This window comes from Zootermopsis nevadensis, unplaced genomic scaffold, assembly GCF_977971745.1.
Source record: "Zootermopsis nevadensis isolate Lab colony 2312 unplaced genomic scaffold, Znev_1.0 Znev_ptg000028l, whole genome shotgun sequence".
Classification (NCBI taxonomy): Eukaryota; Metazoa; Arthropoda; class Insecta; order Blattodea; family Termopsidae; genus Zootermopsis; species Zootermopsis nevadensis.
This window is the reverse complement of record NW_028259160.1, coordinates 14,203,233-14,231,210: the sequence shown is the minus strand read 5'-3', so window position 1 is coordinate 14,231,210 and position 27,978 is coordinate 14,203,233. Positions and strand designations below refer to the sequence as shown.

The window sequence follows — 27,978 nt, the reverse complement described above, 5'->3', positions numbered from 1 at the left end:
TAATGGGCACTGAGGGACCTTTTCCTGAAGGTAAATTGACGATGCCTTTGGTGCCTATGTGACCCATTTCATAAGTCAACAAAACTGAGTATTATTATTAACTGTTATTTATTATGTATCAAAATGGACAAAGAAAAGTTATGATTATTTTATTTCTGTAATCAGAGGCTGAAAAGTACAATATCAAACAGTAATGCTATATAGAACATCAATTTCTGTAAAAGCATTGTACTATATGATTACCAGAAATATATTGAAATTATTTCTGAAACTTTTGGTGTCTTTCTTTCTTTCTTTTCCCCCCCGGCTTAAGAGTCTCTTTCTTGACATTCATGACTGGTGGACGCAAATGCATGTGTTCAATCCACAAGGCATCCTTCATGATTGAGAGACCTCGCTAAGTTGCGTGCCAAAGCCAATCGGATCAACTTCACCTTTTCTTCCACGACACTGTTTGTATCAACTGACTGGTCTTGTACTGTCGTCAATTTGTTGCTTCCTGGTGTGTCTCCAAAGTCTGGAATCTGTCCCTCTCCAAGAAGCTCCTCCATGCTGTTCAGTAATTCATATGTGTCTTCAGAGGTAAGAACAATGTCATTTGATTCTAGAAGTGGCAATGCGTCTGTCAGAAGAGTCATCCAAAAGCTGGAAATAAAACATGACAATTCCGTGATCTTTTAAAAAAAAGAAGAGTGAACGTGCTTTTAGTGAAATAATTCTAGAAGGCGAAATACATAGATCTGGGAAGAGACAGGAAATTCGGGGTACACAGTGCATGAAAGAAAGAAAAATTTAAGAAAAAAATGTTTGATGAAAACTGTTATGTCGAACTATATAAAGACTTCAAGGACCAAAAATTGGAGGGGATTTGGGTATCTAGTAAACAATAAGAGATACATTGTGGGTCTCAATGAGGAGAAATGCATGCACCTTAATGGTGATTAAGAATAAAAGTATCCCCAGAATAAACAATAAATGTCCTTTAATTCCCATTGTTTTTCATCAGGGATTGATGACACCTAATGATGGGGGCAAAGACAGGCTTTGAAACAATGGAAATTTATTCCATTATTTTCACTAACCTTTTAGGAGCTAGTCTGGAAGCAAGAAGTGACACAAGTAACGCAGCTGCATCTCGAAACTCTCCGGCATGATAAAGCTGATGAAATTCACAGTACTTCCCTGTTGAAAATACAGATTTAATTAAAAAGGACCACCAATCAGGTTTTGATTCCTGTTTTCCTCATTTTTTCATTTTTATGCATTTGTTAAAAGTATTTGGGAAAATATTTGAACCAAAGAAGGGTGCAGTTTAGGACATTATATGATGAGGGACCTTATGATTTGTACAGGCCATTTAGTACTGTTTGGATAGTGAAATATAGGAGGCTATGACAGACTGGGCTCAGAAGATAAGAAAATGGGATGGAACATCAGCTTGGATCATAGGGATGTAGGTTGTGAAGACTAAGGATTGTGTATTAGTACTGTTGAAACATTAGGTTCTGCTACCACAACGTGAATTAGCATATGGTACAAATGCTGATGGATCTGAACTTAAACTGAAATATAATTTATGGGGCACATACGCAATAAAATATGTATGTACTTCCCTGCTTCAAACAAATAAAGAACTAAACTGTGTAAAGACTACATAATGAAATAAAAAGGAAGGATCATACTTGGAGTGTACATTTCACTTACCCAAAAATGTGAGTCTATCACTGACAAGCATACAAGAGCCAAGGTTGTCAAGTAGATCCAACGAATGGAACTTTCCTTCTCTGCTATATAATTCAAGGAACTTATTAGCCAGGTATGTAGCGAAGCCAGCATCTTGTGACCGCAGTGCCCACGTTAGTGCATTGCCCAAACGACGCTGTTGATAGGATCGCATTCCCATAATCTTGGAGGTGCTTGCAACTGAAACATTGATAAGAATTAATTTTACAACTTTCAATTTTATGTTCTTAAATTGTTTTTCTATAATCAAGGCATGTGGCAATTATGATGATGTTCCACACATGTTATATTTAATACTTAAACAAGATAATTACTCTGTACAAGCATTTCATAGTTAATTCTTTTCCTGTTACATTATACACATATTTCAGATAATACATTCTTATTTCTAGTCTTCACACACATTTTTTTATACTTCATTCAGTTTTATAATTTTTGTCCGTCCGAATTCATTAGAAAGTACTGCACTCAGAACTAGCATTTCTTTTAATATTACAGAATAATGTTAATACTGTCGGTCAGTGAGACTTAGGTTGTGTAGAAGTTGATTATTTTCAAACTTGGTTTTCTAATTATTTTTATGCTTTGACAAATTTCAATTTTTGTTATAATAATGTAGGCGTGTTTATATCAGATTCAGTTATGTATAAAAATTATTAAGTTCCAATTACAGATGACTAGGGATATTACTTATGTCATTCAAGGCTGGCTTCAGGTTTCATGCTCATGCCAACTACAAGGAAAAATTAATTTACATATGGCTTTCATTGTTCACAGCATAGCTATGTGTTGCATATGTCTCAAGCTGGACTGTTACAAAAACTTTTAATATGCATAATTTATGTGGTAAGTAAATTCACTATTTTATTTATTTATTTAGTGTTCTGTCTGATGACAGGTCCATATGAACAGGATCCTTCCACCCTTTTCTCGGACTGGGACCTGTTCATATACGTTCTTGGCAGATGATCCAGAAGTGGTTTGCCATTGCCTTCTTCTGTGTGTGAATGGAGTAATTGTTGGGATGCCACGGACAAACCGGGGAAGCCCCCGGAGGAAAACTCCGTGTTGCCTAGACCACGGCCTTGCCCAACACAAGTTATAAATTCGGGCACCGCCGGGAATCAAACCCGAGACCCCAGGATTACAAGGCCAGCGTTCTAACCGCTAGACCACTGTGGCTATAAATTCACTATACTAACAGATTAATTCAGCTTAAGCTCACCAATGTTATGCAAATCCCTGTCACGAGCCACTTGAATAATTTTGAGTGCTCGTGCCTCTGAACCAAGAGGCAACGTGGGAAGGAGAACTTCTATGTGGGCACGTCCTTCTGCTGAACAGTGATCTAGGTAACTGATGCCAACTTGCCAAAGAGAGCGATGAGACATCAGGAGTGTCCCATAGTTGAGAAGTAGTTGCTCATGTAAGTTTGTGGCCAGACTGTTACAAATTGTAATGTAATCATTAAATACATGAACAAACTGCACCTTTCACAGTATGAACTATGTACATTAAAAGAATGTTCAGGAAACCCAAAATAGTTTGGCTTTGTCATGGAAATTCTTAATGAGAAATTACAGAAATAAGATACTTTCAGTATATCACTGACCCAAATAACTGTTTGCGATCTGACACTCCAAGCATTCACAAAATGTTTTCAGTCTTAACAGGGAAACTAACCTCACCGACTGGTTCCCTTGCTGACTGTCAAGAATCTTAAGACAACCACAATGATGAAGTAGATTAGTAAGATGAGCTGCAAACCAACCATTTTCTGATGTTTGCTCAATCAATCTGATCACCTGAAACCATAGTAATAAAAGTATCACTACATGAGTAGAAAGAGGTACTTCAGTTTTGTGTGTATATGTATGTAATTCTTCATATGTGGTCTTTGTGATTTTACAGACATACATGTGAACTTATTGCTGATGTAAATCTTTTACACTCTATGCCCCCCCCCAAAAAAAAATCAAATCAAACACTTTAAACTTCCTAAACCAATCCACAATCTATGAGCTTTAAACACTGATATAATTTGTCTCATCAAGGATTTAATATTACATACCAGTTCCACATAGGCCTGAAGAATCTAATCAAACAATTTATTATAGTTGGGTGATTCATCACTACTTTATAAGCTTTCCATGTTCTCTGTTCTTCACACTGTATCATCAGCAAAGAACAACATAAGGTCCTATCCATGTCTGTCTGGTTTTCCAGCAGTAGTGGGCCCAGAAGTCATTGTTCCTTTTAATGATGTTATTAGATTTTTATAACAGGATAATACTGGCTGTTGAAGGTGGTCAGTGATTCTGAATCATATTTTACCTGAAGAAGAAGCTTTGTCAAAAATCTCAGAGCCTTCCTGGCATTTTCCACAAATGAATGTCAGATACCAAAATGGACAACTAATCTTAGATTTCAATATGCATGTATAGTTAAAAAAGATATGCTTTGGAGACCTGGTATATCACATAAAACATTGTTTTATGAAACTTCCTCTCCTTCCAAGATCAGAATTACGTCCTCAAACAAATATCATTTTCATATCATACTAAACACAAGTTTCATCACCTCTTAGGATGAAGAGAAATCAATTTAAACAGTGCTTCACCATTATATATATAGTTACTACATGAAGCATAAATGTAACTGCAGTCTCTAACGAAGTTAATGACTACAAAAAATTCATACTGCAAGTAAATTTAATGAAAAACTAATGACTGTAATTACCAGATTTTTCTCTAGCTATTTTAAAGCAACTTTTGAATATTTTCTATTTTTCCATTCCTCTACCATAAAAGTTAGGGTGTGAACAACTTCACTAGTTACAAAAATCATGGGCCTTCTACTTATTTTTGAGTTCTTGTGGATTTATTTTTTCCTAAACAGTACTAGTGCTGGACTATGACATTTTCACTTGCATGCATATCCATATATGAAAGTTGTCAAACTTAACCTCAAAGTTTATCCGTGGTGTAAGGGTCTTGCAAATTCTAAGTCAGTTTCTGTTTGCAAGCAACATAAAGAGCATAGCAATCTCTCTCTGGCCATAGTTTTTTCAACTACATATATCAAATAACCAGTTTTCCAGTTGTAACCACTTCACTACCTGCTGTATTTGATTTTCTGTAACTGACATTTCTTATGTGGGGGAAGGGGGAAATCAGTAGCTTCCATACCAAAAGATTACATCTACTAGAGGTAAAGCTATAATGACAATCAAAACCAATTTCTAGCTACCCTATTACAACTGAGATGCAGCATTTTAGAATACTTTGTTATATGCTACATAAAGTACCCATAATTTTATATGTAGTCACACAGTTGCATTTCTTTTACAACTATTTAGTAATTTATATTGACATTACTGTACAGAAAATATACTTTTATATGTGTATAGATGGAGTATGATCAAAGACTTGGTGTACATTAGAACAGATTTCTTTGCACTTTTAGAGAAGATACTGATTTATTTCAATGAATAATATTTAGCTCAATACTGAGAAAGATTACCTGATGAAGATCAGATTCCATTAGAGCAAGCAGGATGAGATCACTGTGTTTCAGTCTTGAAATACCACCAAATTTAGCAATGCACTGGTGAGCATGATAACTGAGGTCAAATGATTTCACAGTTGGTTCTGTATACAATAACCATGATGCCATGAACTGATACCATGTTCCACACTGATCTTTCACTTCCAGAAATGCTTCTTCATCACCTACCATCAGCTGAAACAGACATAACACCTATGAGCCTATACACTTAAAGTTCCCATTCAGTTTTATTATATTTTTCATAAGCGCATAAAACTATCAAATAATGGAAAAGCTTTGTCTGTCTGCAAATTTCCAATGACTGGATTTCAAATACAATGTAATACTTTGAATCTACACTAAAAGCTTATGGCTCGATTTAATGCTGTCCAATACAACTGCTACCTTATATTCAACCCAATCCACATAATCAAAATCCACTTGACTGGTCTATTTTAATATTGGCCTCCCATTCACTCAATACTCTTTAAAAGCCTTGATCTCCAGCTCATAATAACTGGTCTTTACAGTATTATGAATGGACATTAATTATGGCATTCTTCCTACTTCCCACATCATTAAATTCTCTTGTCCTTACATTTTCTTTCATGCTTTGTTTTCAATAAATATAAATATATATCCAGTGTTTCCTAACTTATGACTTACATTGAGAAGAATTTTCATTGAAAAGATGACAGTTACTCTGGTGATCAATGAACTCCGTGCTTTTATGGAAGCCAAAGCTCATGTTCACACAAACCTGTTACTGGACTCTCCTGAGTCTGTTTAATCCACTTCACACCTTCACATACTATTTATTTAAGGCCCATTTTAATATTTAACATTTACATATATATATTACAATATATAAGCAAATAAAAAGGAGTTCATGCTAATCTGGGCCTTCAATATAACATTTCAGTACATGAACTTCATACTTTCATTATAAGCTCCAGTTCTTTCCTGGATGCAAATGTTCCAGCACGAAGTTTACATGCAGTTTCATTCTGCCAGCCTTTCCATCTCATGTTGAATTCTGTCAGTGATAAACCTCCAAACACCTAAGTAATATAAACAAAGCATATAATTATATTTGCACTGAGAACATGCTAGTAGATTATTGTTATCTTGTAACATCAAGAAAGAACCCAGTTTATTAAGAAACTAATTAACATGTAGGATTTGAGGTTTTCATGGCAGTGAGTCTGAAGATGGCTGTCTTCTGATTAATGCCCTGATGATGGAGGATCAAGGACTCTGAAACGTCAGTAATCTTCTACCAGACTACATGGCACAACAACCCAGAAGACAGCCATCTTCAACTAATTAACAATTTTTGTTTTTACTCCTATCCCTAATGATATATAGAACTGGAGCTTCTCAGTAAAACTGAAGCCCAAAAATACAACTTTCAAATTAGATCAGCTAGTCAGGGGAACCACTTTACTTGTTAACAAGTGTTAATTTTTACAAATATTTTAACACATGCTAAACTGAAAAATGCATCCAACAAAATTTGTAGACTCAACAAATTATAAACTTCTGTATGATATGTTTTAAAATAAATGTTTATCAATATCTATAATGATATTGCTGACAGCACCTTTTAATTCTATGTGGTAATAACATATAATAGATAACCTATCTTTGACACAACAGAACAAACATTTTCAGGCTTAAGGATAAAATGAAATGATAAAGTCTTAATTTGAAAATTTCAGAATCTGCACATCGCTATTACAAAATCATAGGATAAAACATTTATAAGTAACTCAAAGTATCAGTATTCCTTATGTAACATTCAACTGTTCTACAATGGCGAGTGAAAGTACAGTTCTCCCTGTGCCCGAGCACCACATCATGAAGCATAGTGGATGCACGAGTGGAGGTAAAGATCAACACATTCTTAACCTTGACACTAGACCAATCTACCTCCAGGAAAAGAGCCCTTGGTTCCCATTAACAGGAGAATGTCTGGATTTCAGAATTTATTCTGCTCCTCCAGGGGATTAAAGTCCAGATGTTCAGGCAGTATCCATTCAGCTTAGCAACTGAGTTATACCGGCTCACACAAATTCTAACAATAAAGCAAATCATATTTTGCAAAAACATTCTTTCCCTCATAATAAACTTACACTATATTGAGGCATGGTCCTCATAACATAATCCACTGACTTAAATGGCTCACTAGGTGATGCAGAGTGCAGTTTTAATAGTGCTCTTGCACCATCTAGTCTGCCCTGAAGAACAAGACCAATTATAGTATTCCAATATTCTGGTTCATTCTCTGCTCCATTATCCAGCACTGAGGAACCATATTCACCACTTAAAATGCCTTTTGCTTGGCGTTCATAGTGGAAAAAGTGAAATTTTATCCATTCCATTATCTGTGGAAGAACAACATCACCTGAAAAGTAAATGGTAATTGTAGGTTAAAATTTAAGGAATAAAATGAACATGAAACACTTCAACACACTACTTTACACTTCACTTCAACCAAACCATACAATCTAGTAGCATAAACTGAAGGTTCAACACCAATAATACAGAACTCCACCCAGGATAGGATATGGACTTAGTTCCATCCATCTCCTATTCCAACACCTTATTTCCTTAAAATGTACACCAACACTGCCTCCTTCTCTGTCCTCACACTGGCTAAAGGTTATCCAGTAACATTCTGTATTTTTTTGTCCCCTCCATCAGCTATAAGTCTTGCCCAACATAACCTCCTTGATTTTGCTACTCTATCAATACCAGATGAGCTGTACATGCAATTCCTTGTCATGTAATATCCTCCAGCTGCCAAGCATGGGTACAGTTTAAATTTAATTTTCTTCTGATCTGTTATTTATGCATCATTTTAAATAGAAATTTAATACTTGAATGACAATAAATGCAAAATATCAATTTGAAAGGATGGGATCTTTTTTTTGGTTCATTCCATATAATTAGTTGTATTCTTACCTGGAATGACATCTACATAAAGAATTTCACACAAATGCCACAAGAATTCAACATTGTAGAAGATTACCACCAACTCTAAACATACTTCTTTACGGGAGGACTCAATCTTTGAAGCTTCTGACTGCAAATTCTCCAAGCAAGCTCGAACAATGGACCTCATGAAACATATGACAAATATACACAACTAAATACTGAAAAAATTTCAACAGTGCAGAACAGACACATCCTTACAATTCACCAATCAAAATCATCCTGAAATTCAATATTAGGTAACCTATGAGTCAACAAAACAATGTTAAACCACGACTCATAAATCACACAGAAACAGTGGCATATCCACAAGAGAATGGATTAAACACGATTTTTTGTTAAAGACTACTGTTTGTGAAAATATTCCAAAATAATAGCAACCTTTATGATAATCACTGTAAAGTTGCAGGTCCTGGAAACCTACAAAGAACATACAATAAATTCCAGGAATGAATTTTTGTTTGTACTGGTAAGCTTAGAATGAAATTGTGAAACTCGGCACATTACATGTAGCATGTATCTCACATCTGAAGGCAGAAGTATGAATTTACAATTTTATTAATTTTATTGTCTTTAAGATTATAACAATCAATCCAGTATGAAGCCTGACAAGCTACTCAATGCTGAGAGTTTCCAGATTTAAAATTATCTGACAGGTGTCTGCAGTAGTCAATAACACTCATCACTATTCAGGGTGTCTAAATTGTTTGCATATATTTGGGAAGATTATAAGTCCACTCTTGATGAAAACAGAAGTGATATACTGAAAACTGCTATCACTGATGCAAATATTTGGCATGCCCAGACCAATATCCTGTATCAAATTTCTCAAGGAAATAGGCTGGGAGAAGCTTTAACACCTGCCTTACAGTTTATGACTTAGTTTCTATCAATTTTCATATCACTGGGATACTCAAGGAGTCGACAGCAGTAAGGAGGTTCAGTAGCATGTTCTTTTGGAGGCTTAAAAAAGTTTTATGAAGGTCATACAGTTTCAGAAAATTGTATGTGGGATTAGGTGATTATTTAGAGAAACAAAGGTGTTATAACTATTGCAATATGTTTACAAGGTACAAAATAAAATCAGAGCCTGGAATATAGTGCGTGCCCCTGGTTATGGAGTGAAGATATTCTATAGAAAGTAGGCATCAGTACTGCACAGAATTGCCTGTCTTCCAGTAGAATGTACCTGTACTGTCGGCTAAGTTTCAGCAGTTCACCCCTAATATCAGTTCCACCTGCTTGTGCTACCAACTTCTGCCCTGCCAGAAATGTTCCATTGGACTCATTAATAAGTTTGCGAGCAATTGGATCAAACAGCATCACATCAAATCTTACAAGATGAACCATAGCTTCACATGGTGCAAACTCACTATACTTGTCTGAAAGAAAGATAGATACACTGAGAATATGGATTACTTTTGTGACTGGCATCAAAAATTTTCCCTTTCTCTTAGCAGGATGTAATTTTTTGATAATGAAATCATTATCTTCCAGTCTGAATGTGTTAACTGCTACAATAAATATATATCAATATGATGCTTCTTCCTGAGTTAATAAATACTCATAGCTGAGAGATGAGCAGCGGCAAACATATCCCAACAAAGATCGGTGGAAGAGGAAAAGAGTGTGATGGGAGAAAACAATGCATGGTACATCCATGAATTACAATTTTACTTTAACTGTTATTTTAACAAAGATGAGAACTCCAGTGTCTGTATTAATTCAACCGCTTTGCTTTACTAGGTGACCTTCTGTCGTGAGTAACAAACAAGTAACTTAACCTCACATTTTACACTTCCCGAACTCATTACCTTGTGAGTGAGCAGTAACATGACGGTAAGCATGTGCAGCTAATTTATTGCTGGGAAACCAAACAGCTGATAAACCAGCACGCCGACAAACTTTATCAGGTATCACCTGAAAAATAATTATGGAATTTTATAGAATGCCTACCGGTAATTCATAACATGTAGTTCAAAATTCGAAAATAAATTATTCTCACATACTACTGAAATTGGAAGCCGATATCATACAATAACATTTCTTTCTTTGGCATCATTCCATATTTACTTACAAACGTTCTTGCTTTATCCATCTTCAATTTCACGTAACTCTTACTTCCTAAACGCCATAAACACAAATCATAAATACCACGGTCGATTAGGTGCTGCACTCTAATGGTAAATTTTATTACAATCCGAACCCGTAATGTTGCAATGGCTATGAAAATGCTGACATTAAGAATATCGGTATGCCTGTACGTCAAATTTGAACTTCTACGATCTGTCATGCTGACGAAGCTACTATAGACTTCGTCTGTTTTCTGTTCAATACAATGGTGAATAAATTACAGAAAACGCGAAAATCACCTTTTGACAAATTGTTCTATATGCTGCTGATAAAGGCAGCAAGAACTGAAATGACCAGGATGCTACAACCCCCAAGACAGCAATCTTCTTTTCATTTTCCTTTGTTTCCACCCCATGTAGTTCATATTTTCTGTACAAAACAGCAACTGTGTAACTCTCAAGCTGATTTAACTAAGAATGGAGTGCCAATGTATTTGGCTTTTTTATTTATAGGTATGTGACACCTCTGTATTTCCCAAACACTAAACACTACATATATACAAGGCCAACCTAACTAGGAATGAGTTACTCAGTAAAAGTATCTCTAGTGATTACACTTTGACTGAACTGATAGTTATTTAATAACACTGTTTGCCACAAAAGATGAACTATACCTAAGCAAACCAGCATCATTACTTCAGTACATTTATGTTTAAACAATGATATGCATTATAAATATGCTACTGCATTTCTACAGACTCCAGTGAATGATGTTTTCTAATTTTGTACACACTGAGCAAGAGACAAGCTGATAAACAGAGATAAACCACACAATACAGGCAGCTGTCATTCATTGGTCATATTTTTCCTTCTAAACTTTCTCTTTGTTGTCTGTCCCTAAGAAATTAGTAGGTCAGTATTGTCTTTACACTCTTAGAATTTTGTTCAGGGGATAAGCAGTTTGAATCTTCATCATGTTACTGGCTATTTCAATTCAGATTTCTCACAGTTTTCCTCACTCCCTTCATTTCAGTACTGGGATAGTACTGTGACTACCACTGTTCAAAACCTTACCTATTCATCATTTTCTCATCTCACCTGACACTACATAATCCATGTAGTTGAATCAGTGTTACTAAATACTCTACGAATCAACCAATTCAACACCCTGAGTACAAGGCATGATAAAGAAACCCATGTGCAATTTTGTCATAAATACTATTTCTATGCCTTGTATGTGAAGGTATTGTATGAACAGTTCTCTCAAAAACACTTTTAGATGCATTATTATTAGGTTGATAATACATCCTAAGGTTAAGTGAAATACAATCTGAAAATGCTGTAATGAATAGCTGAAGCGTGACAGTTAAATTCCAGAAAATCCATAAGATGTTACAGCCATCTATCAGTTATTCTGGCCATTACTCCATCTGCACCTGTCTTCCCAGAAGAACTCGATTCTTTTGGCACTTTATTACACAGAAGAAACATTTAAAGGGGAAAAATATATACATTCTACAACAAATATATATAATTTAATAATAATAATAATAATAATAATAACTGTCATCAGATTAAGAAGGTACATGAAACAGCAACAAATACATAGGAATATTATAAGATCTAATAACATATTTCTAATCAATCTCATTATTATTACTATCATCATCATCATTAGTGGCACTAGTCACTGTGGTGATACTTCACTGGTTGCCAGTTGGTGATGCTATAGTTACTTTACTGTGGTGATATTTCACCAGTTGCCAGGTCTGGATATAATTCTGCTGCCACGACATCCAACAATGTGTAAACCAACTGCAAAGAACACAAAAAGGGAAATTGTACAGAATGAAGAAACACAAAATTCCTATGAAACAGGGACAGCAGAATTAAACAGAAAATATGTTTAGTCTGCCTCTTCAGCTTAAAACAGAAAAAAGTATAGTGATCCCTTTCCAAAAATAAGGTTTACATTAAAAAACCCACAGTGATTGGTAAGACTTGGAAATTCAGGGTTAGGGCAACTGCTACTGCTATTAACGCTCGTCAGATCTTAACTAAGCTGCCTATTTTATAACTAAACACAAAATATATGTAACATTAGACATAAAACATAAAAAGACACTGATAAAGTAATCTGGAAGCTATAAAATTGATTTTGGATGTCATTACAGCCCTGTTGCAACAAGTGTGTGTGTGTGGTATGGAAACCTATGATTTTTCCATATGTACAAATTAAAAACCACTGGTATAGGAAACCAAACATGACTGGCAAAATTGGATTAGAATGGAAAACAGTACATACTTCAAATCCATGGTTGGCATAACAACAATTGCTTAGGAATTTCTGTATTTGTATCTGTTTTCATCAACCACTGCATGTGTTGTCGCAACCAAGAAACACAGGCAACTTGTTCTAACTAAACAGACTGTAGATTCCTAGGTGGAAGCAATTCAAATGTCAGTTTTAAGTTACACTGATGGTGAATGTAAATAAGTGTGATTTCACAGGTGATATGAAAAATGATGAACAAGTCTTACCTGCTTATTCAGTGCAGGAGACTGCAGTGCACTGAAGAGTGTTAGTAGGCCTGCTTGATATGCTGGTCCAGCCCAGCGAGCAACGTAATTAGGAACCAATGTCTGCAGCTGAGCTAGAGCTCGAGAACCTCGTAATTCCAGCTCTGCTGGTGATGGAGCTGATCCTTTAGGTTGGAAAACAGCACCTAATAACAAATGTAACATTTTCACTCACTAGTAAGGCTAGAAAAATTGTACTATTGATGAAACTAAACTTTCATTTGGCACTCCAAAGTCTTTGAAAAAAAATTACCTTGTTATACTAGCCCATTATAAAATGTTAGCCTCTCAAGAATAAAAAAATAAAAACTCTGGGTTTGCATTCCTGTTAAACTCACCCATGGCTAAACAAAGAACTACTAATTTTTTCCATAGGAACTCCAAAGTGAACTGCCTTATAATAAAACTAAAATGTCACTTGAAACTTATGTCTGTACAATATCAATTAATATATAACATAGATGTTATTCATTTTCAAATTCATTGCCTTCCTATATACCAAAAATTTTTCAATTCAGACTCATTTGTCTTTTTATCCAAAAACATAAACATTAAAATATATAAAATAATATGGTGGAACCTCGATATAACACAGGTTTCAGGGGACTTCAGTACCCACATTATATGTGAAACTGACATTGGACATGATCACAGCCGTGGTATATCCAAGTCCGCTGTATAACGAAGTGGAATATATCAAGGTTCCACTGTAATTCTGAGGGTGTGTGAAAACATGGTGCTGAGGGGAGTACTTGGAGGAAGTTACAGGAGGCTGGAGAAAAATACATGAACAGCAGCTCCATAATTTATACACTTCATTGCATATCATTACTGTGATCAAATGACTGAAAGTGAGATAGGGAGGGCATGTTAGCATGCATGGCTGGGATAAGAAATTAACACAAAACTTTAGTGAGAAACCTGAAGGAAACAGATCATTTATGAAACACAAGCATAGATGTGAGAATAATATAAAGATAGATCTTACAGAAATAAGATGTGAGGAATGCAGAAATTATAACAGAAACATGCATTTTCTTGCATGTCTCTTACTTCCCTTTATTGTGGCCTGCTACTTTACATAGTTTTCAGTACAGTACCTTGCAGTAATCTCACAAGATGGGCAAGTCTTGGAGCAATGAGAAGTTTCCTCAATTTGCGATCCAAATAGAAACCAAAAAGTGCATTCACAGTGTTGTGTGCCACCGCTCGGATTGCCATGGCCACCCTCACAACAGTCTGTGGTGCTCCGAACACACGCACAGCTTAAAAGAGACACATAAAAATTAGATAGTCTGTTCAAAAATAATATAGTAAATATACAGATTGGGTGAGAAGTGTGATGCATTTTATACACATGCAAAATTTTAAAAATGTGAATAATATTCTTATCATTTCACGTTATAGACAGCAAGAACCCTAGAGCTGTACCTGAAGTCAGGTTCTATTGCTATGGATCAAAGAAAGTTTGAAACAGTTTACAATATCAACAGATGTCCCTCCAGGAACACAATACTCATTGAAAATCAAAACGATTAATGACAACAACCCTTTAGATGAAGCTAAAGGATGATTTACATGTTTTCCTGTCAACACACAGGCCATTCAAATTAATGATGTAAGTACCTTTATTATATACCAAAACGTTATTTCTATATAAAATATAACATGTCAGACCTCTCAGGCATTTTAATGCACTGACATATACCCATTCTTTCATATCCCAAATTACAGTGTAATTTGTGCTGAGGAAACATCTATGTAGCACTCACCAAGATAAAGAAGGCAATCAAACACCCCCTGCACAGGCAGACTGCTGCTGGAAGGTGATCTGCTGGTAGAAAGAGCAAACAGGGGCTGGTTGCTTGCCACACCAAAGTTGTTCTGGAATACTGACTTGGTGAGGCAACGGACTCTTCTTGGGGACTCCACATTCATATCTTTCCATTCATACTTGCTGTGAAAAGATAAATGTTCTGTAATAATACTGTCAAATAATTAGCATAACAGTGTATTGATGTTGGTCTTCTGCAGAAGAACACTGTGAAGACAGCATTACAACCCAGAAGACCAACGTCAACATCTTCACTGCTCTAAGAACATCAACCCAGATGACAGCCATCTTCAGACTCACCATTGTGAAAACCTCAAATCCTACAAGCTTTTACTAGTTTCCAAGAACTTTAAACAATCTGATTTTATACAGAGATACTTATGCACCATACCTAAATTTATTTTGCTTCTATAATAAATCCTGGCTCTTTAATTTTGATACATATTCATCAATTAGCTGCTGGAAAATGGATATCAAATGCAGTGAGTGATGTTATGAGTCAGTGTTAGCATCATGACTGTATTAAAGCTGTAACAGTCATAGGTCAGAATTGACAACAAAAGAGGTAGTCAATAAAAAACAATGCTTGGTCAATAAAATATTTTCCAATTATTTTTGCCAAAAGACCTGTCTACTATTTCATCCCAGTCTGCCGGTGCAAGAAAATATTTGAATTTGAAGTGATTCATATATGAAGAGAAAGAACTGTAACAATATAACTATGCTAACAACTATACTTCAGTATATAAGAATATAACCTAGTCTTTGTTTTGCTGCCCTCGGTTGAGGCTACAAATGCATTCAGAAATGTATCAAGATGCTGTCCTCTCTCCTTTCTTAGTCGTAGTGGAACAGAACGTCGAATTATGCGGCCTAAACCCTCAGGCATAGCTCCTGCAATGCCCCCAGGGCCTGCAGGAACAAATTCTCCTGGAGAACGCAGGAATGAATGCAAGAGATCACTTCCTCGAAGAGTAGGCTTCTGAAGGAGACGCTGCACAAATTCTTCAAACACCTGTTTCAACAAAAGGACTTCAGGACAAAAATTTAGTGACTGACTGGATTTTGCAGAATCTCCCAACTTTGTCACCACTCATGGTAGTATGCTTTTACAATTCAGAAACCGAGTCTGAGGTACAACATAGGATTAGAAATACATAACAGATCTAAAATTCTTTTTCCAGTCACCTTTCCAACATATAACTTACAATTATGTTTCCCATGAATGTTCTCATTCTCATTGTGTCTCACTGAACACAGTGATGTAATGGCTGGCACTTCTGCTATAGTACTGCAACACCATCTCAACCTGCCTGCTTTAAAAAACAGTTCTCCTTTTTTTGAATATTTAACACTACTCTCCCTGAAGTGCTACAGTGAACACACACGCTTTCATATTTCATTTAAAAGTGTATGACGGCTTCAGTTCTCCTCAACCTATACACTGTGTTTGAACAATAAACCTTGACTTCAGAGTACTAAAACAGGCCAAAACTGTTTCTTTCTACATTATTTCCACTTCTTTATTTAACATTACCACCTCATAAAATTCAATACGTGTGCTGTTGAAAAATGTTAAATAGACCAAGTACCACTAAGAGCATGTCCCTTGTATTTTTGTTTGTATGCCTCCAAGGTTCACAAAGTTAAGTACAGCTTGATAGATCACACATAGGTTGACAAGGAACTGTGTTTAGGTACAACAGGTAGAGAAACATTTTATAACTTGGGCCATTATATACAAATCAGAGATGTAAGAACAAATACCTGTCGTTTAGATTCCATAAACTCAATACCACGTGGGCCAAAGAGAATGCGCTTTGGAGGCAACTGGGTGTCAGGAAACACTCCATGAAACTCAGTCAGTTTTGACTCTAAAGTGTAGAAGTCATGGTAGCGACGATCAACTGTCCAGTGGTATGATTCAGGATCCTCTGGCAGAAAAAATGCACAGCACTACACTTCACTATCTCCTAAATCTTTTACTTTGATGTGAACAACTATAACTAAAGTACAGATCTTTCCCTAATAATATTAATAAAATCTTAACACTAGAATATGATATATATGATGGATGCCCACATACCTGAGCATCTTTAGCAGGCATTCACTAACAAACACCTCACAAAATTAATAGAGTACGTTATTCAATCATACTAAACTTAAAACATATGAAACTAAATTAACCTAATCAAACATAAACTGCCCACAAATTTGGATTTGTTAGGAAATACAAAGAAAATGTTCAAATATTACAATAAATGTTTTTGTTGGTACTGCTACAAGTATATGATTGGAAGAAGTGCAACTACTTCAAAACATTTCACATCTATGAAACCAGCAACCAAAGATGGTGAAAAAGCCTCCAAGTTTGGAAGAAGAAGAAGAAGGGAAAAAAAACACACACATTTGAACAACAGCTCTATTTAAGGACTTCAGACTTATGATTTTGAGTTACAGATGTTCACTTCTGAGGTGCAAAATTAAGAACACTGTAACAGTGACCTTCAATTAGTCACTCCCATTAGAATAGCTTTTGATAGCCTTGTAAATGTCTTACATTCAAGACAATGTATTTATATATTCCAGAAAAGTTTCAAAGTTAAATTTACATGCATTAAGAAAAAAATGCAATGAGATGAGCAACAGTGAACACAGTAATGAACTTTATGGTTCCATAAAAGGTAGGGATTTCTTGACCAGCTGGGTGACTATAAGCTTCTTAGGAACCTTGTTCTATCACATTAGATTACAGTGTCTAAAGCTTCTAAATATAGCACTCTTCTGTTGAACACACGAGCTCGGAAGGAAACAGCTGTGGGTCTATTTTGAAGTTATTCCACCATAGCATTTGAACGGAAGCAGGAAAGTTATATATGAAGATTCAAAACACCCACCTCCCACACATAAAGCAGTTCTTATTTATTACCACACAACATGCACTGATAACTCCTTCACTTTTAAACTTTCAGGTTCATGCAAATCTTATACACACATCCCCATAAATATTTATTCCTGTATATTTGAATTTCAGATACCTTCAGACTTCACATCAATTCGCTGAACGTCAATGTTAAACACTGGATACGGTTTATTGTTCACATCCTGGCGAGTATCGACACATGGAATTGATACTCTCCAAGCACTCAGGTCTCTGTAAGATTCTGATGAGTCAGACAAGTGAAGATCCTCAGCCTGGAACATACAAATGCAAAAATATGTCTTCACACAACTCCATATTTCCAAAGAAGAAAGATCAAGTTTTCAATCTGCATTTTGGAATGTGAAAACCAAAGTTTATAACTGCACTTACAACATACATGATAAAACAATTGCTTGTAGATAATATTTAGATACTAATATTTTACAAATGTAACCAAATGTTCAGACTGTAGGATTTGAGGTTCTCATGGCAGACAGTATGAAAATGGCTGTGTTCTGGGTTCTAGAACTGTACAGAATTGTAGAAGTTTATCAACATCAACATCAGCCTCTGAAATGTTGGTAAACTTCTACAGAATACATAGCACTATAACAGAGAAGAAGACAACTTCAAATGTTCAGATTTATTACATTATCTATTCTTCTTTTAAATAATCTTTTATGTTGTGATTTTTGGCAATGCATGCTTTGGTCATACATTTCAGTCTTCAATGATAAATGGTTCGAGCATTATTATAATAAGGTTACTTCAGATTTGAAACAGAGATTTTCTGAACATGAAGTAGAATTTCTAACCACTAAAACATGACATTTAAGTTTTCAACAGCTGTCAGGAACATACTGCTGACAGTGCAATGACAAGTTTCCCAACTGCTTTTCTCAAAATCTTCTGTTACATAACATACCAGATGCAACTATAATGTTGCCACAATACTGAGTATACTGAAAGATGAAATAACATTATACATATGTTTGTATGTAATGCAGATTTCCACTAATGAACAAGAGTGGAAAAGTGTACTCCAATGGCATTCACATATTTTCCAAATGCATTCTTTCCTGTTTAGCATATTTCAATGGCATAAATGTTCATTTATTGCAAATACAAATATATTGTTGCATAGATAATCATACTACAGTTATCACACTGTACAAAGTCTGAAAAAATGTTATTTTTTCGTCATTAAATACTCATTACACTGGCAAGTTGAAAGTTATAAATCTTTATTAGATGTACAAATTTTTATGTTGTGTACTAATCAGTTTGATTTCAGCTTCATTTAAATCAGTGTAAATTACTGTTAAATTCAATGACCAATTTTAGTACAGAAAACCCATTAACAATATTTAATCAAATCCTAATCATCAGTCTGAACACCAATTTATGTGCTTTGTGCAAACAATCCATAGTAACCAGTCTGCTGTAATGGTAAAGCTACATATGCACAATGAGACATAAATTATGTAAAGACATTTACTCACGTATTCCGTCTCGCCCAAATCTAATGCTGAATCAGTGTCATATACATGTCCCTCCACAGGCTGTGTTCGCAGTGCTCCCTTGATCTTGTGCAGTCGACTGCTGAGGCGAGCCACTGCCCCTCCGTCACTCCATTTCTTCATTGACCTAAAAGCAAATGACATAGCATGTAGACACAACTATTATATATTTCAATTATAATAGCAGACTGGTCTAAGAGATAAGGAAGAAGATAAAATCTTTAACTGAAAAATATCTAATGAGGAAAAATTAAACACCTGAGAAATTAAAATATATACATGCATTATAGGAAAAAACACATTATGTGAGTAGTAATTAATGGTTTTTATAACAACAGATTACTTGCTTCATTAGCCATTATTTAAAGAGCTTTCATTTATGCAAACTAATTAAAATCAGTGTAAGATTTAAGGTTCTCACAACAGTAAAGATGTTGTTCTTTTGGGCTGTGACATCATAATGGCAGATACCAACATTTCAGACAAATATAGTTGTCAGATAAGTCCATGCAGTGTCACAACCCTGAAGAACAATATTGACATAACTAAAGTTAAAATGATTTCAATTTCCAGTGATACAGAAATAAAATTAATTCAGAATTGCTTATAGTTGTCTAAATATAGAAAAATATAGTTTTGGAGGTATTAAATGCATTAGTTACATCTTACTATTACCTTCCTTTAGCAGGAGATCCTTGCAGCATAGGAGAACTAACAGACATGTATATTAGAATATAATTAAACATGATTATAAGAAAGGACACCAAATACCAATTTTAATGCTTAAAGTAGACTATATTATTGTGATAATGGGAGGAGAAACAACATATGACTGTTTTACAGCAAAGAATACTGGGACAGTACACACAATGGAAGTCTACTTGTAAAGTAAATTTAAACTCCTTAAATTCAAGTCCAGAACATGCCACACAGCATCAATATTACAGGTCTGAGGCTCACACAACAAAGTGGAACAATAGACAGGTTTTCTGTCCTTTTGACCTGATGATAAAAGCAGAATCAAGTTTTTAGAACATTGTGATATTATAATTCAGATAATGAACAAAGTCCAAAAGAATAGTTTTACACATAATTCTACTGCCACTTATTTGTCAATGCAATCTTATGGCACAGAGTTTAGTGCCTTTACAGTTCTGTAAATAAATTCCTGAAACATACTGCATGAAAGTTACTGAAGCTATAAAGTAAAGACATAATATGTATGTATTTAACATACAGAGATATTAGGTGGTCCATATGCATGACAAGACAACAGAAAAATCTCAAAATAACTGAAACACTGGTTTTGAAATTCTTTTTTTAATAGCTGAATGTGGGTGTGAATCTGGAAAGGTACTTGCATGTAAAAACTGTATTGGACTGAACAAGTCAACAGCGCAGTGCACAGCACATTGTGCATAATAAACAGCAGTTTCGGAGGGATACAGCATGCTGTAATATCGATCAATCTTAGCTGTTAGTCAATATACTGTGGCAGGTAGCCTGATTACAACTGAGTGCAGTCACAGACTTGTAAATTTTTGTTTTAAATGTAAGAATGTTGTAATAAAATCTATGAGGGTGAAATATAACATGACATCTAAACACTCACAATAGGTCTACAGTGATTACTGGATAAAAAAGGCTACTAACCAAAATATTTTCACAAGCAGTAAAGGGCTCAATTATGAATGATTTTAAAGAACCACGAGGAACAATACACTACCACTGGACACCAAGTATTTTCTCTGATATTTATGGAGACTTTGTATATTCTCACTGTGAAAATGCTGAGATAGTGCATTTACATAATCCACAGCTGTGCTGCAATCTGATATTCTATAATGTATGTAGTTGAAAGAATAGACTTAAAAAACCAGGAAAAAACAGTGCAATACTCACCTTGATCCACTTTTATTATACCCACTGGGCAGCCTCTGTCCACACAGTAAGGTGTAATACTGTTAACAGATCAAATGACAGAAAATAATACAAGCACAAGAAATTAACAACTGATTCCCTGAATCAGTTCTTCAGGCAAATAATATGAATGCAGCTTTAAGCACTTGGGAACTTTTTCTGAACCCTTCAATTTCTATAAATTACATATCCTGGAACAAAGCAGCAGCAGAAAAAACCTGGATTAAATTTTATCATATTGTCTATGGTGAGATGTCTGGAATAAGTAATAAAACAGTGAAGTATTTATTTACTAAATTACACATGGGAATTATAGTCACTACACCCATGCTTCTTTGAATATATGACAATCACAATTAATGTGGCCTACAAAATGTTTATTTGAAAACCATACAATGATGCTCTATGACCTACAGAGGTATTAAAAAGTCTGTGATGAGATAAGACTACAATTACGTCAACAGGCTTAAAAGATGTGTTGGAAACAATCATTCCTATCATAATGCACTATCTATCCTAACACTAACCTGGCACACCTGAAATAATTTAGAAGAGCTGAGTATAATATTAAAATAGATGTTTGGGAAACACAGTTTAGAGTGTGGATTTGATTAATTTGTTGCAGTACAAGGACCTATCTCAAGCTCTTGTGAACACAGTGATGAACCTTTGGGGAACTTCTTGACTAGCTGAGCATACCATCAGCTTCTCAAGAAGTACTCTGTTCAATGGAGACAATTAGACACCAAAATGAAGATTCAACCTTCACACCTCCCAAGCACAAATCATTCATGTTCCTACTAAGTTAATATGTTATGATGCATCTGCATAATATTACTCACATCATCGCTTTCATGAAACAGGGGGCAAAGCGAGTTTTCCAGGAGACTGTAGGCATACTCATAGGCTTGAAACAATGGCGGTGTAGTACGAAGTTTTACAATGTTCTCAGCTGGCTCCTGCAATACTAAAACAAAACTGGACATTTCAAGAAAGAAAATGCTATTTCATAACAAAAAACTAATAATTCCGCAAGAGATCTATACTCTACACTATTCTTAAAAGAAATTCCATGTCCACTGCTGGTTTAAAGAGCCCATCATCTAACACATTCCTCCAAGAGCATAAACAAATACAAATAAGTATGAAGACTATTGAGAGATTTTAAAAAAACAGCAGCACAAGCCCACAAAATGACAAAAAAGTGCTGAACACCACACTTTGAGAGACACTGACAAATATGTGAAAATTAATTTTAATTCAAAATGAAAATGCACAGCAGTTGAGAAACAATGCATTAGCAGAGCTTGTGGACATTTACAGGGTTTGGCCAAGAGAATTATGTTACAAACAAGATGTTCTGTGTTGTGTCTGTGAGAGTGAAAGCAAGGGTATACCTGCATGCATCTCAGTGACAACCTGCTGTGAGAAGTGAATCCTGTCAGGGGACTCCAGGCTGAAATACACTGAGAACAGATCCCAAGCTTCCTTATACAGATTTTCAAGGTCCTGCTTATTCACATCTGGTGTCAACATCTTGCGATTGAATTCTTCTGCAAACAGATATATATCAAAAAACATTAAACAATCATAATTAACTACTTGATGCTGGCACACAGTTGGTCACAACAATCAGTTCTGTATCAGGATTGCTGGATGTCATAAGATATGATGATTTATACATAAAACCACTTTGTAATCAACCACTCTTAAGCAGCAAGTTATGAATACGTATGAGAAAGTAAAGACTTAGTTTCACACATTCTCAACATTGTAAGTAAATGGAGATTAGTAGCCAACTTCACATCCTAGCATTTCACCTCTGAGGAAATAAAATCTATTACCCACTGGATAGAAGGCTGGTTGGACCCACAGCCAGTCTTCAAGACTAAAATCCTGCTCCTGCCAGGAATCAAACCCCAGCCATTACACTGACTAATATACTATCTCTTGTCAACACTGTAGCAGAGTGTTTGAAGCCTTGTATCTTACTATCATGTAAGGCCTTGGTTACCATGAGAACAATTAATGATGGTAGGTCTGTAAGTTAAATATGCAGTAACTGGCAAGGTTGCACAATGCTTTACATGTTTATAGGGAATTCACAGCAATACTGAAAGGATTTTGAGGAAATGATTTCTAGATGATTTCATAAATGGCACAGATGCTGGAAAGAGTATAAACAAAAGATAAGCACTCTGAAGGTGATCACATTAACTAAAGGTTAGTGATATGTTTTTATTTACAGAATCAGTCTGGTTATTTAATTGTCAGATTTCAAATGTTGATGTGAAAGTGAATTACAAAATAAACAGTTGATCTAAGTGTAACTTAATAAAGAATAAATGGCTTACATGGGAAATTCTTACATCCCTTTTAAAGGCTTACCACCTACCTAATGGCTACAATCTCCTTGCATGACACGACCTCAAAAGAAAAGAATGTCTTACCAACATCTAAACAGAACTGCAAGATGTTTACACAGCCCTCTACCTTCAGAAACTGCATGAAAGGATATAGCAAAGACTGGTCTTTCAGTACACTTGAAAGATCCAGTCTCAGGGCCTGTAAAAGAAAATAAAAATCATGTATCATACAATTACAAGATTCTTTCAAACATTTCACTTTCAATTACCTGTTATAAAGAGGTAAAAATTGAAAAATTCACAAGTCATTAAAACTCATCTTCAGAACGTAACATATTAATACATAACTAGAAACTCTTGTTACAGTAATCATTAATCCAACATTACAGTATGACCAGTGATCATCAGAAAGTAGATTTAAATGTAAAGTAGTTAGTTTCCGCATTAATTCTGAGTAAGAACTGATCAAACAGCTAAATCCATGAAAGCTGAAGAAGACTTGTTCTATTATTTAATTCTCTACCTTTGTTCTCATGTTTTGGCCACTAGAAAAGTCTTACTTTCCTCTAAATTCCCAGTCAGTGACTGTGATCCTGCATTTTTTTGCATGAAATGAAGCAAAATGTAGCAAAATTATTTAGTGTCTTCCTGGCCAGGCCAATGCAATGAAGACCTGAAAGGGTAAAACATTTTGAGGCATTCTGTTGGGAAGTTAAAAATCCTTTTTAAAATGAGTTCATTAACCATGAGCAGAATGACAATGTCTCTGCACCAGATGTGTTGATGAAAGCTCAATCTTTAAGTGACAATTATGGGCTAGAAGGTTAAGTTTAACTCCCAGTAGGGATGCTGAGATATTTTCTCTTCCATGTTCATACAGAATGATCCTGGTGTTCACCCAGCCTCCTATTCAGTGGGTACTAGGGACTGTTTTAATGGAAATGAAGGCAGATGGAACATGAAACTGACATCTCACATCCACTTAGTTTTAAGGTTAAGAAATATACCTCCATAACCACTATATACTTTCATTTCATGGTGCAAATTACAAGGTTAGTTTACCTTACTGCAGATTCAAACAAGACATTTAATTAAAGAAAACAGCAAGTAAAGTTCAGCCTGCAGACCACATGCAGCCCACACTCTGTTTGAGACAAAATGGCGCATGACAGATTTTCTGGCATCAAACTCTATTATGCATTGAGATTTCCATTTTTAAACTACAACTTTTTTAAAGTTTACTACATATTTGCTTTCCTGAAAATTTATCTGATACTTACAGAACCATGAGAAACAGGAACAGATGAAACAAACCGTGCTAAGAACTCAACTCTTGTGGGAGGCCGATTAGGATACTGTGAAAGTGTGTAGTTATCCAAGAGAAGCAAAAGCAAGCTGTTCACAACTGCAGGATCTGCTAAAACATCTGTTATTGGGAGGAGTATCCAACCACTCAGCAACTCTCGAATCAGTACACTGAAGTTCCTGCCAACACAACAAGGGTGGAAGAATGTACTCAAAATTGAAGTACATACATTTTCCAATGCACGCCTTGCAATTTTGTGTATCTCGTTGGCTTTGCTGTTCATTCACCACAGACAGAAAAATGCTGTTGGAAATATATCACACTGCATAATCTTCTCCTTAAAATGTATCCACTTTATGTGGGTTAGAATTAGAAATCATGTTCTTTTTAATTATATTAAATATTCACCATGCAAAAGAAAAAACTGTTTCAAATATAAGATACATATCTTAATGGGACCTACATTTATGGACTTATAATTTGTTTGTAAGAAAAATTGATAAGTCCAATTCACATAAACTAGAGGTTATCCTGTGACCAATATGTACCAATACCAAACACCAATATCTACCCCAATCAGTTCAACCATTTTATTCATCTTGTGCAAGGAAAACATAAGAAACTAAAAAATCATGTGGCAGGTACAAAGACAATATGAACACTTCTTGCACCTTTCCCAGGACACAACCATATCAATGTTAAATTCATGCTGTGAGCTCACAGATGTGGCAGAACACTGCCTTTCTTTCTGTCAGGAAGATTTAGAGTACACATTACTGGTACGTGTATATTATTACTCACCTGCAGTGTAACTGGCTGGATGGCAGTAGCTGCGGAAGCAACAAAGCAGTGAGCTGTCGCAGATACGATAGTTCGTTGTCTCGATTTCTAGCAGCAGGATGGAGACGGGGACCTAGATACTGAACAGCAGCCTTATCCAAGGGAATTTGCTGTCTACTGGACAGCCGCAGAACACCCAGATAATCATCTAAGTGACTCAACCCAGCTGGGACTAACTTGTTTATAATAACATAAGCCAAATCTACCTGATTCAAGGAAAATATCATAATTACAACAGAACTGTCAAGACAAAGTAAGAAAATCCCTATAAATAGCAAGTAAATTCTTCAATTATCTCTTAACATTAATGTTAATAATTATGTTGATATCTACAAACAAGTCATTTTTCACATGGTTTATTAATGCTTTCACTGTAGTAAACAGAACATCCATTTTCATTCATTAGCCACACACCATTTGCTCATTCAATGCCACATAATTTTACAATTCATAAAGTAAATAAACTAAATATCTACCAGTCAATCAATGCTGTATAAACTATGCAGTCAAAGAAGCACAATACTGTAAACCATGTAAAAGAGTTCAGTAATAGGTTTCCAATGACACACAGACAAAATAATAATTTTAGTATATGTACACGTTTTAGAAGATACCTGTAATCCTCTGCGAAGTAACACGCTGGCAGCATAACGAATGCTTTGCCTTAGTTCCAGTACAAAACTCTCATCAGGTGACAGATTGTTATACCATGAATATACAAACTCCTTCAAGGTCTTGTTCAGGAACTGGAATATGACAATAAAGTTATCAACAATTTTTAACATTCTTCTTTAACTCCAAATAGTGATAAATACTATTAAGGAAACAGCAACAATATCCACTGATTAGGCAGGCAGGTGTGCTCCAAAGCCGGTATGGGCACTGTGGAAAAAAAAAGTCTAATGGAAACTGAAGGCTGGTCATCTCTCCCATATCTAGAATTTAATATCTGACACTGCATCTTCACCTGTCAAATGCCAACATTATAATTTATAAGAAACCCTGTGATACAGAATACTTCTCCAGGTATGAAATTTTACAGTCATGGGCTTTGATTTTACAGTTTAATTTTAAAAGTCATATTATATTTGCTTATATATGATATTTATTCAGGATAGGGACCAATGGTGGGCTCCTGTAAAGATGTTAATGAACTCTGGATTCCACTGAAATGCTGAACAGATGTAATATTCTACATTAGTTAAGAAACTTATGTATTGATGGCATTTAGGATTTTCTCTATTTGGAAATCTTTGTCAGATTTTGTGAAACATTAAAAAATAAAAAAATAAAAATTGAATCACATAATTACAAATCTAATTTTCTAATACTGCATGAACTTACATCTTCAATAGCTTCATCAATCTCATCTGGGACTTCTAGACCAATCCATGGCTGCCGGGTATGTGAACTAGGGCCAGCACGATGTCGATTACACTTACCACTGCCGCACACTCCACACCATGCTTTTAATTGTATTACAGAAGGTGTGCCCCGCTCTTTCCCTGTCAGTATTGATAGGAAATTTGGAACCTCAGATCTGTACCTGATTACATCAAAGGGCATTGCATAAGTATCACAATCTAATCTTCATATAACAGTCAGAATAAAATTACTGTTAAAAGCTCAGTACAAGTACCAACTTACTTGAACACAGAATTAAAAATTATGAAACCTCCAATGTAAGCTGATAATACAACAATTCCGGAGAGGAAACTGAAATAGTAAAGAAAGTGACCTTCAAGTATAGATATACACGGGATATAATGAGTTCTGCTTTCAAAATTGAACAGCTAATGTGCTAAAGTACAAACCTAAACATTACAGACATAAACAGACACAATATTATAATAACTAAAATCGACGTTCGGGACAATCTGTCATTCCAAATTAAAAATATAAGTGTCTTGGCTTCATTCTCGTCCATTTTCCAGATGGAAAATTAGGATCCCGATTTTTTCAATTCTACTCCCATTAATTCACAACTGCTTATATTATGTTCATAAATCAGAACATATTCAAGTATAACTTAATTTGTTCTTACACACCTCCCACCAATACCTTTGACAGGAACAGTGAACTTCGTATTAGAAATTTCCCTCCGTCCAGCAGAGAATTTTCTTCATATAAGGCTTTCAGGGCAGGTAGTCTTCTCAGTTGTAACATGCTCACTTCTCCTACCAGAGTGCAGGCCATATAGTGAGCTCCTCAATAAATTTTTACTATAACTAAAATTAGATGCTTATAATTACAAAAACAATTGTTCTGCATTGAACACTAGCTTCCAGTACGTCTTGAATGGCGTACATCGTTTATCAATAATCGCTTCGT

General features: G+C 35.2%; 2 protein-coding genes across 3 annotated transcripts; both read right to left on the bottom strand.

Moving 5' to 3' along the window:
* Positions 1–133: 133 nt before the first annotated feature.
* Nup75 (nuclear pore complex protein Nup75) lies at positions 134–10,700 on the bottom strand. Its single transcript, XM_022070143.2, has 12 exons — positions 10,364–10,700; positions 10,101–10,206; positions 9,476–9,668; positions 8,257–8,411; positions 7,425–7,696; positions 6,228–6,350; positions 5,266–5,484; positions 3,427–3,548; positions 2,969–3,186; positions 1,705–1,923; positions 1,083–1,182; positions 134–645 (listed from the first exon to the last, which is right to left on the bottom strand). The coding sequence occupies exons 1-12, from the start codon at positions 10,577–10,579 to the stop codon at positions 360–362; spliced, it is 2,229 nt and encodes a 742-aa protein (XP_021925835.1). The 5' UTR covers positions 10,580–10,700; the 3' UTR covers positions 134–359.
* A 926-nt stretch (positions 10,701–11,626) lies between these two features.
* On the bottom strand, positions 11,627–27,689 carry LOC110832803 (sorting nexin-14). Of its 2 annotated transcripts, XM_087357333.1 has the most exons (19): positions 27,462–27,689; positions 27,295–27,363; positions 26,992–27,193; positions 26,262–26,393; positions 25,609–25,853; positions 24,782–24,986; positions 23,586–23,700; positions 22,533–22,688; positions 21,978–22,102; positions 21,118–21,176; positions 19,891–19,926; positions 19,198–19,342; positions 17,811–17,967; positions 16,540–16,706; positions 15,531–15,787; positions 14,711–14,895; positions 14,039–14,203; positions 12,900–13,084; positions 11,627–12,173 (listed from the first exon to the last, which is right to left on the bottom strand). In XM_087357333.1, the coding sequence occupies exons 1-19, from the start codon at positions 27,572–27,574 to the stop codon at positions 12,096–12,098; spliced, it is 2,796 nt and encodes a 931-aa protein (XP_087213459.1). In that variant the 5' UTR covers positions 27,575–27,689; the 3' UTR covers positions 11,627–12,095. The 2 variants fall into 2 exon arrangements, with proteins under 2 accessions (XP_087213459.1, XP_087213460.1); XM_087357334.1 differs by lacking the exon at positions 19,891–19,926.
* Positions 27,690–27,978: the final 289 nt, after the last annotated feature.

What these genes read in the sequence shown, in the direction of transcription:
- Nup75 (XM_022070143.2), bottom strand. Translation starts at nt 10,579, where the DNA reads ATGACAGATCGTAGAAGTTCAAATTTGACGTACAGGCATACCGATATT. An exon ending in TGGATAAAGCAAGAACGTTT is followed by an intron (nt 10,207 to 10,363) that starts GTAAGTAAATAT and finishes ATTATTTTTCAG; the next exon opens with GTGATACCTGATAAAGTTTG. An exon ending in GGACCATGCCTCAATATAGT is followed by an intron (nt 6,351 to 7,424) that starts GTAAGTTTATTA and finishes TATATTACTTAG; the next exon opens with GTGTTTGGAGGTTTATCACT.
- LOC110832803 (XM_087357333.1), bottom strand. Translation starts at nt 27,574, where the DNA reads ATGGACGAGAATGAAGCCAAGACACTTATATTTTTAATTTGGAATGAC. An exon ending in TTTATGTCTGTAATGTTTAG is followed by an intron (nt 27,364 to 27,461) that starts GTTTGTACTTTA and finishes TTACTATTTCAG; the next exon opens with TTTCCTCTCCGGAATTGTTG. An exon ending in TGATTGCCTTCTTTATCTTG is followed by an intron (nt 14,204 to 14,710) that starts GTGAGTGCTACA and finishes GTCTCTTTTAAG; the next exon opens with CTGTGCGTGTGTTCGGAGCA.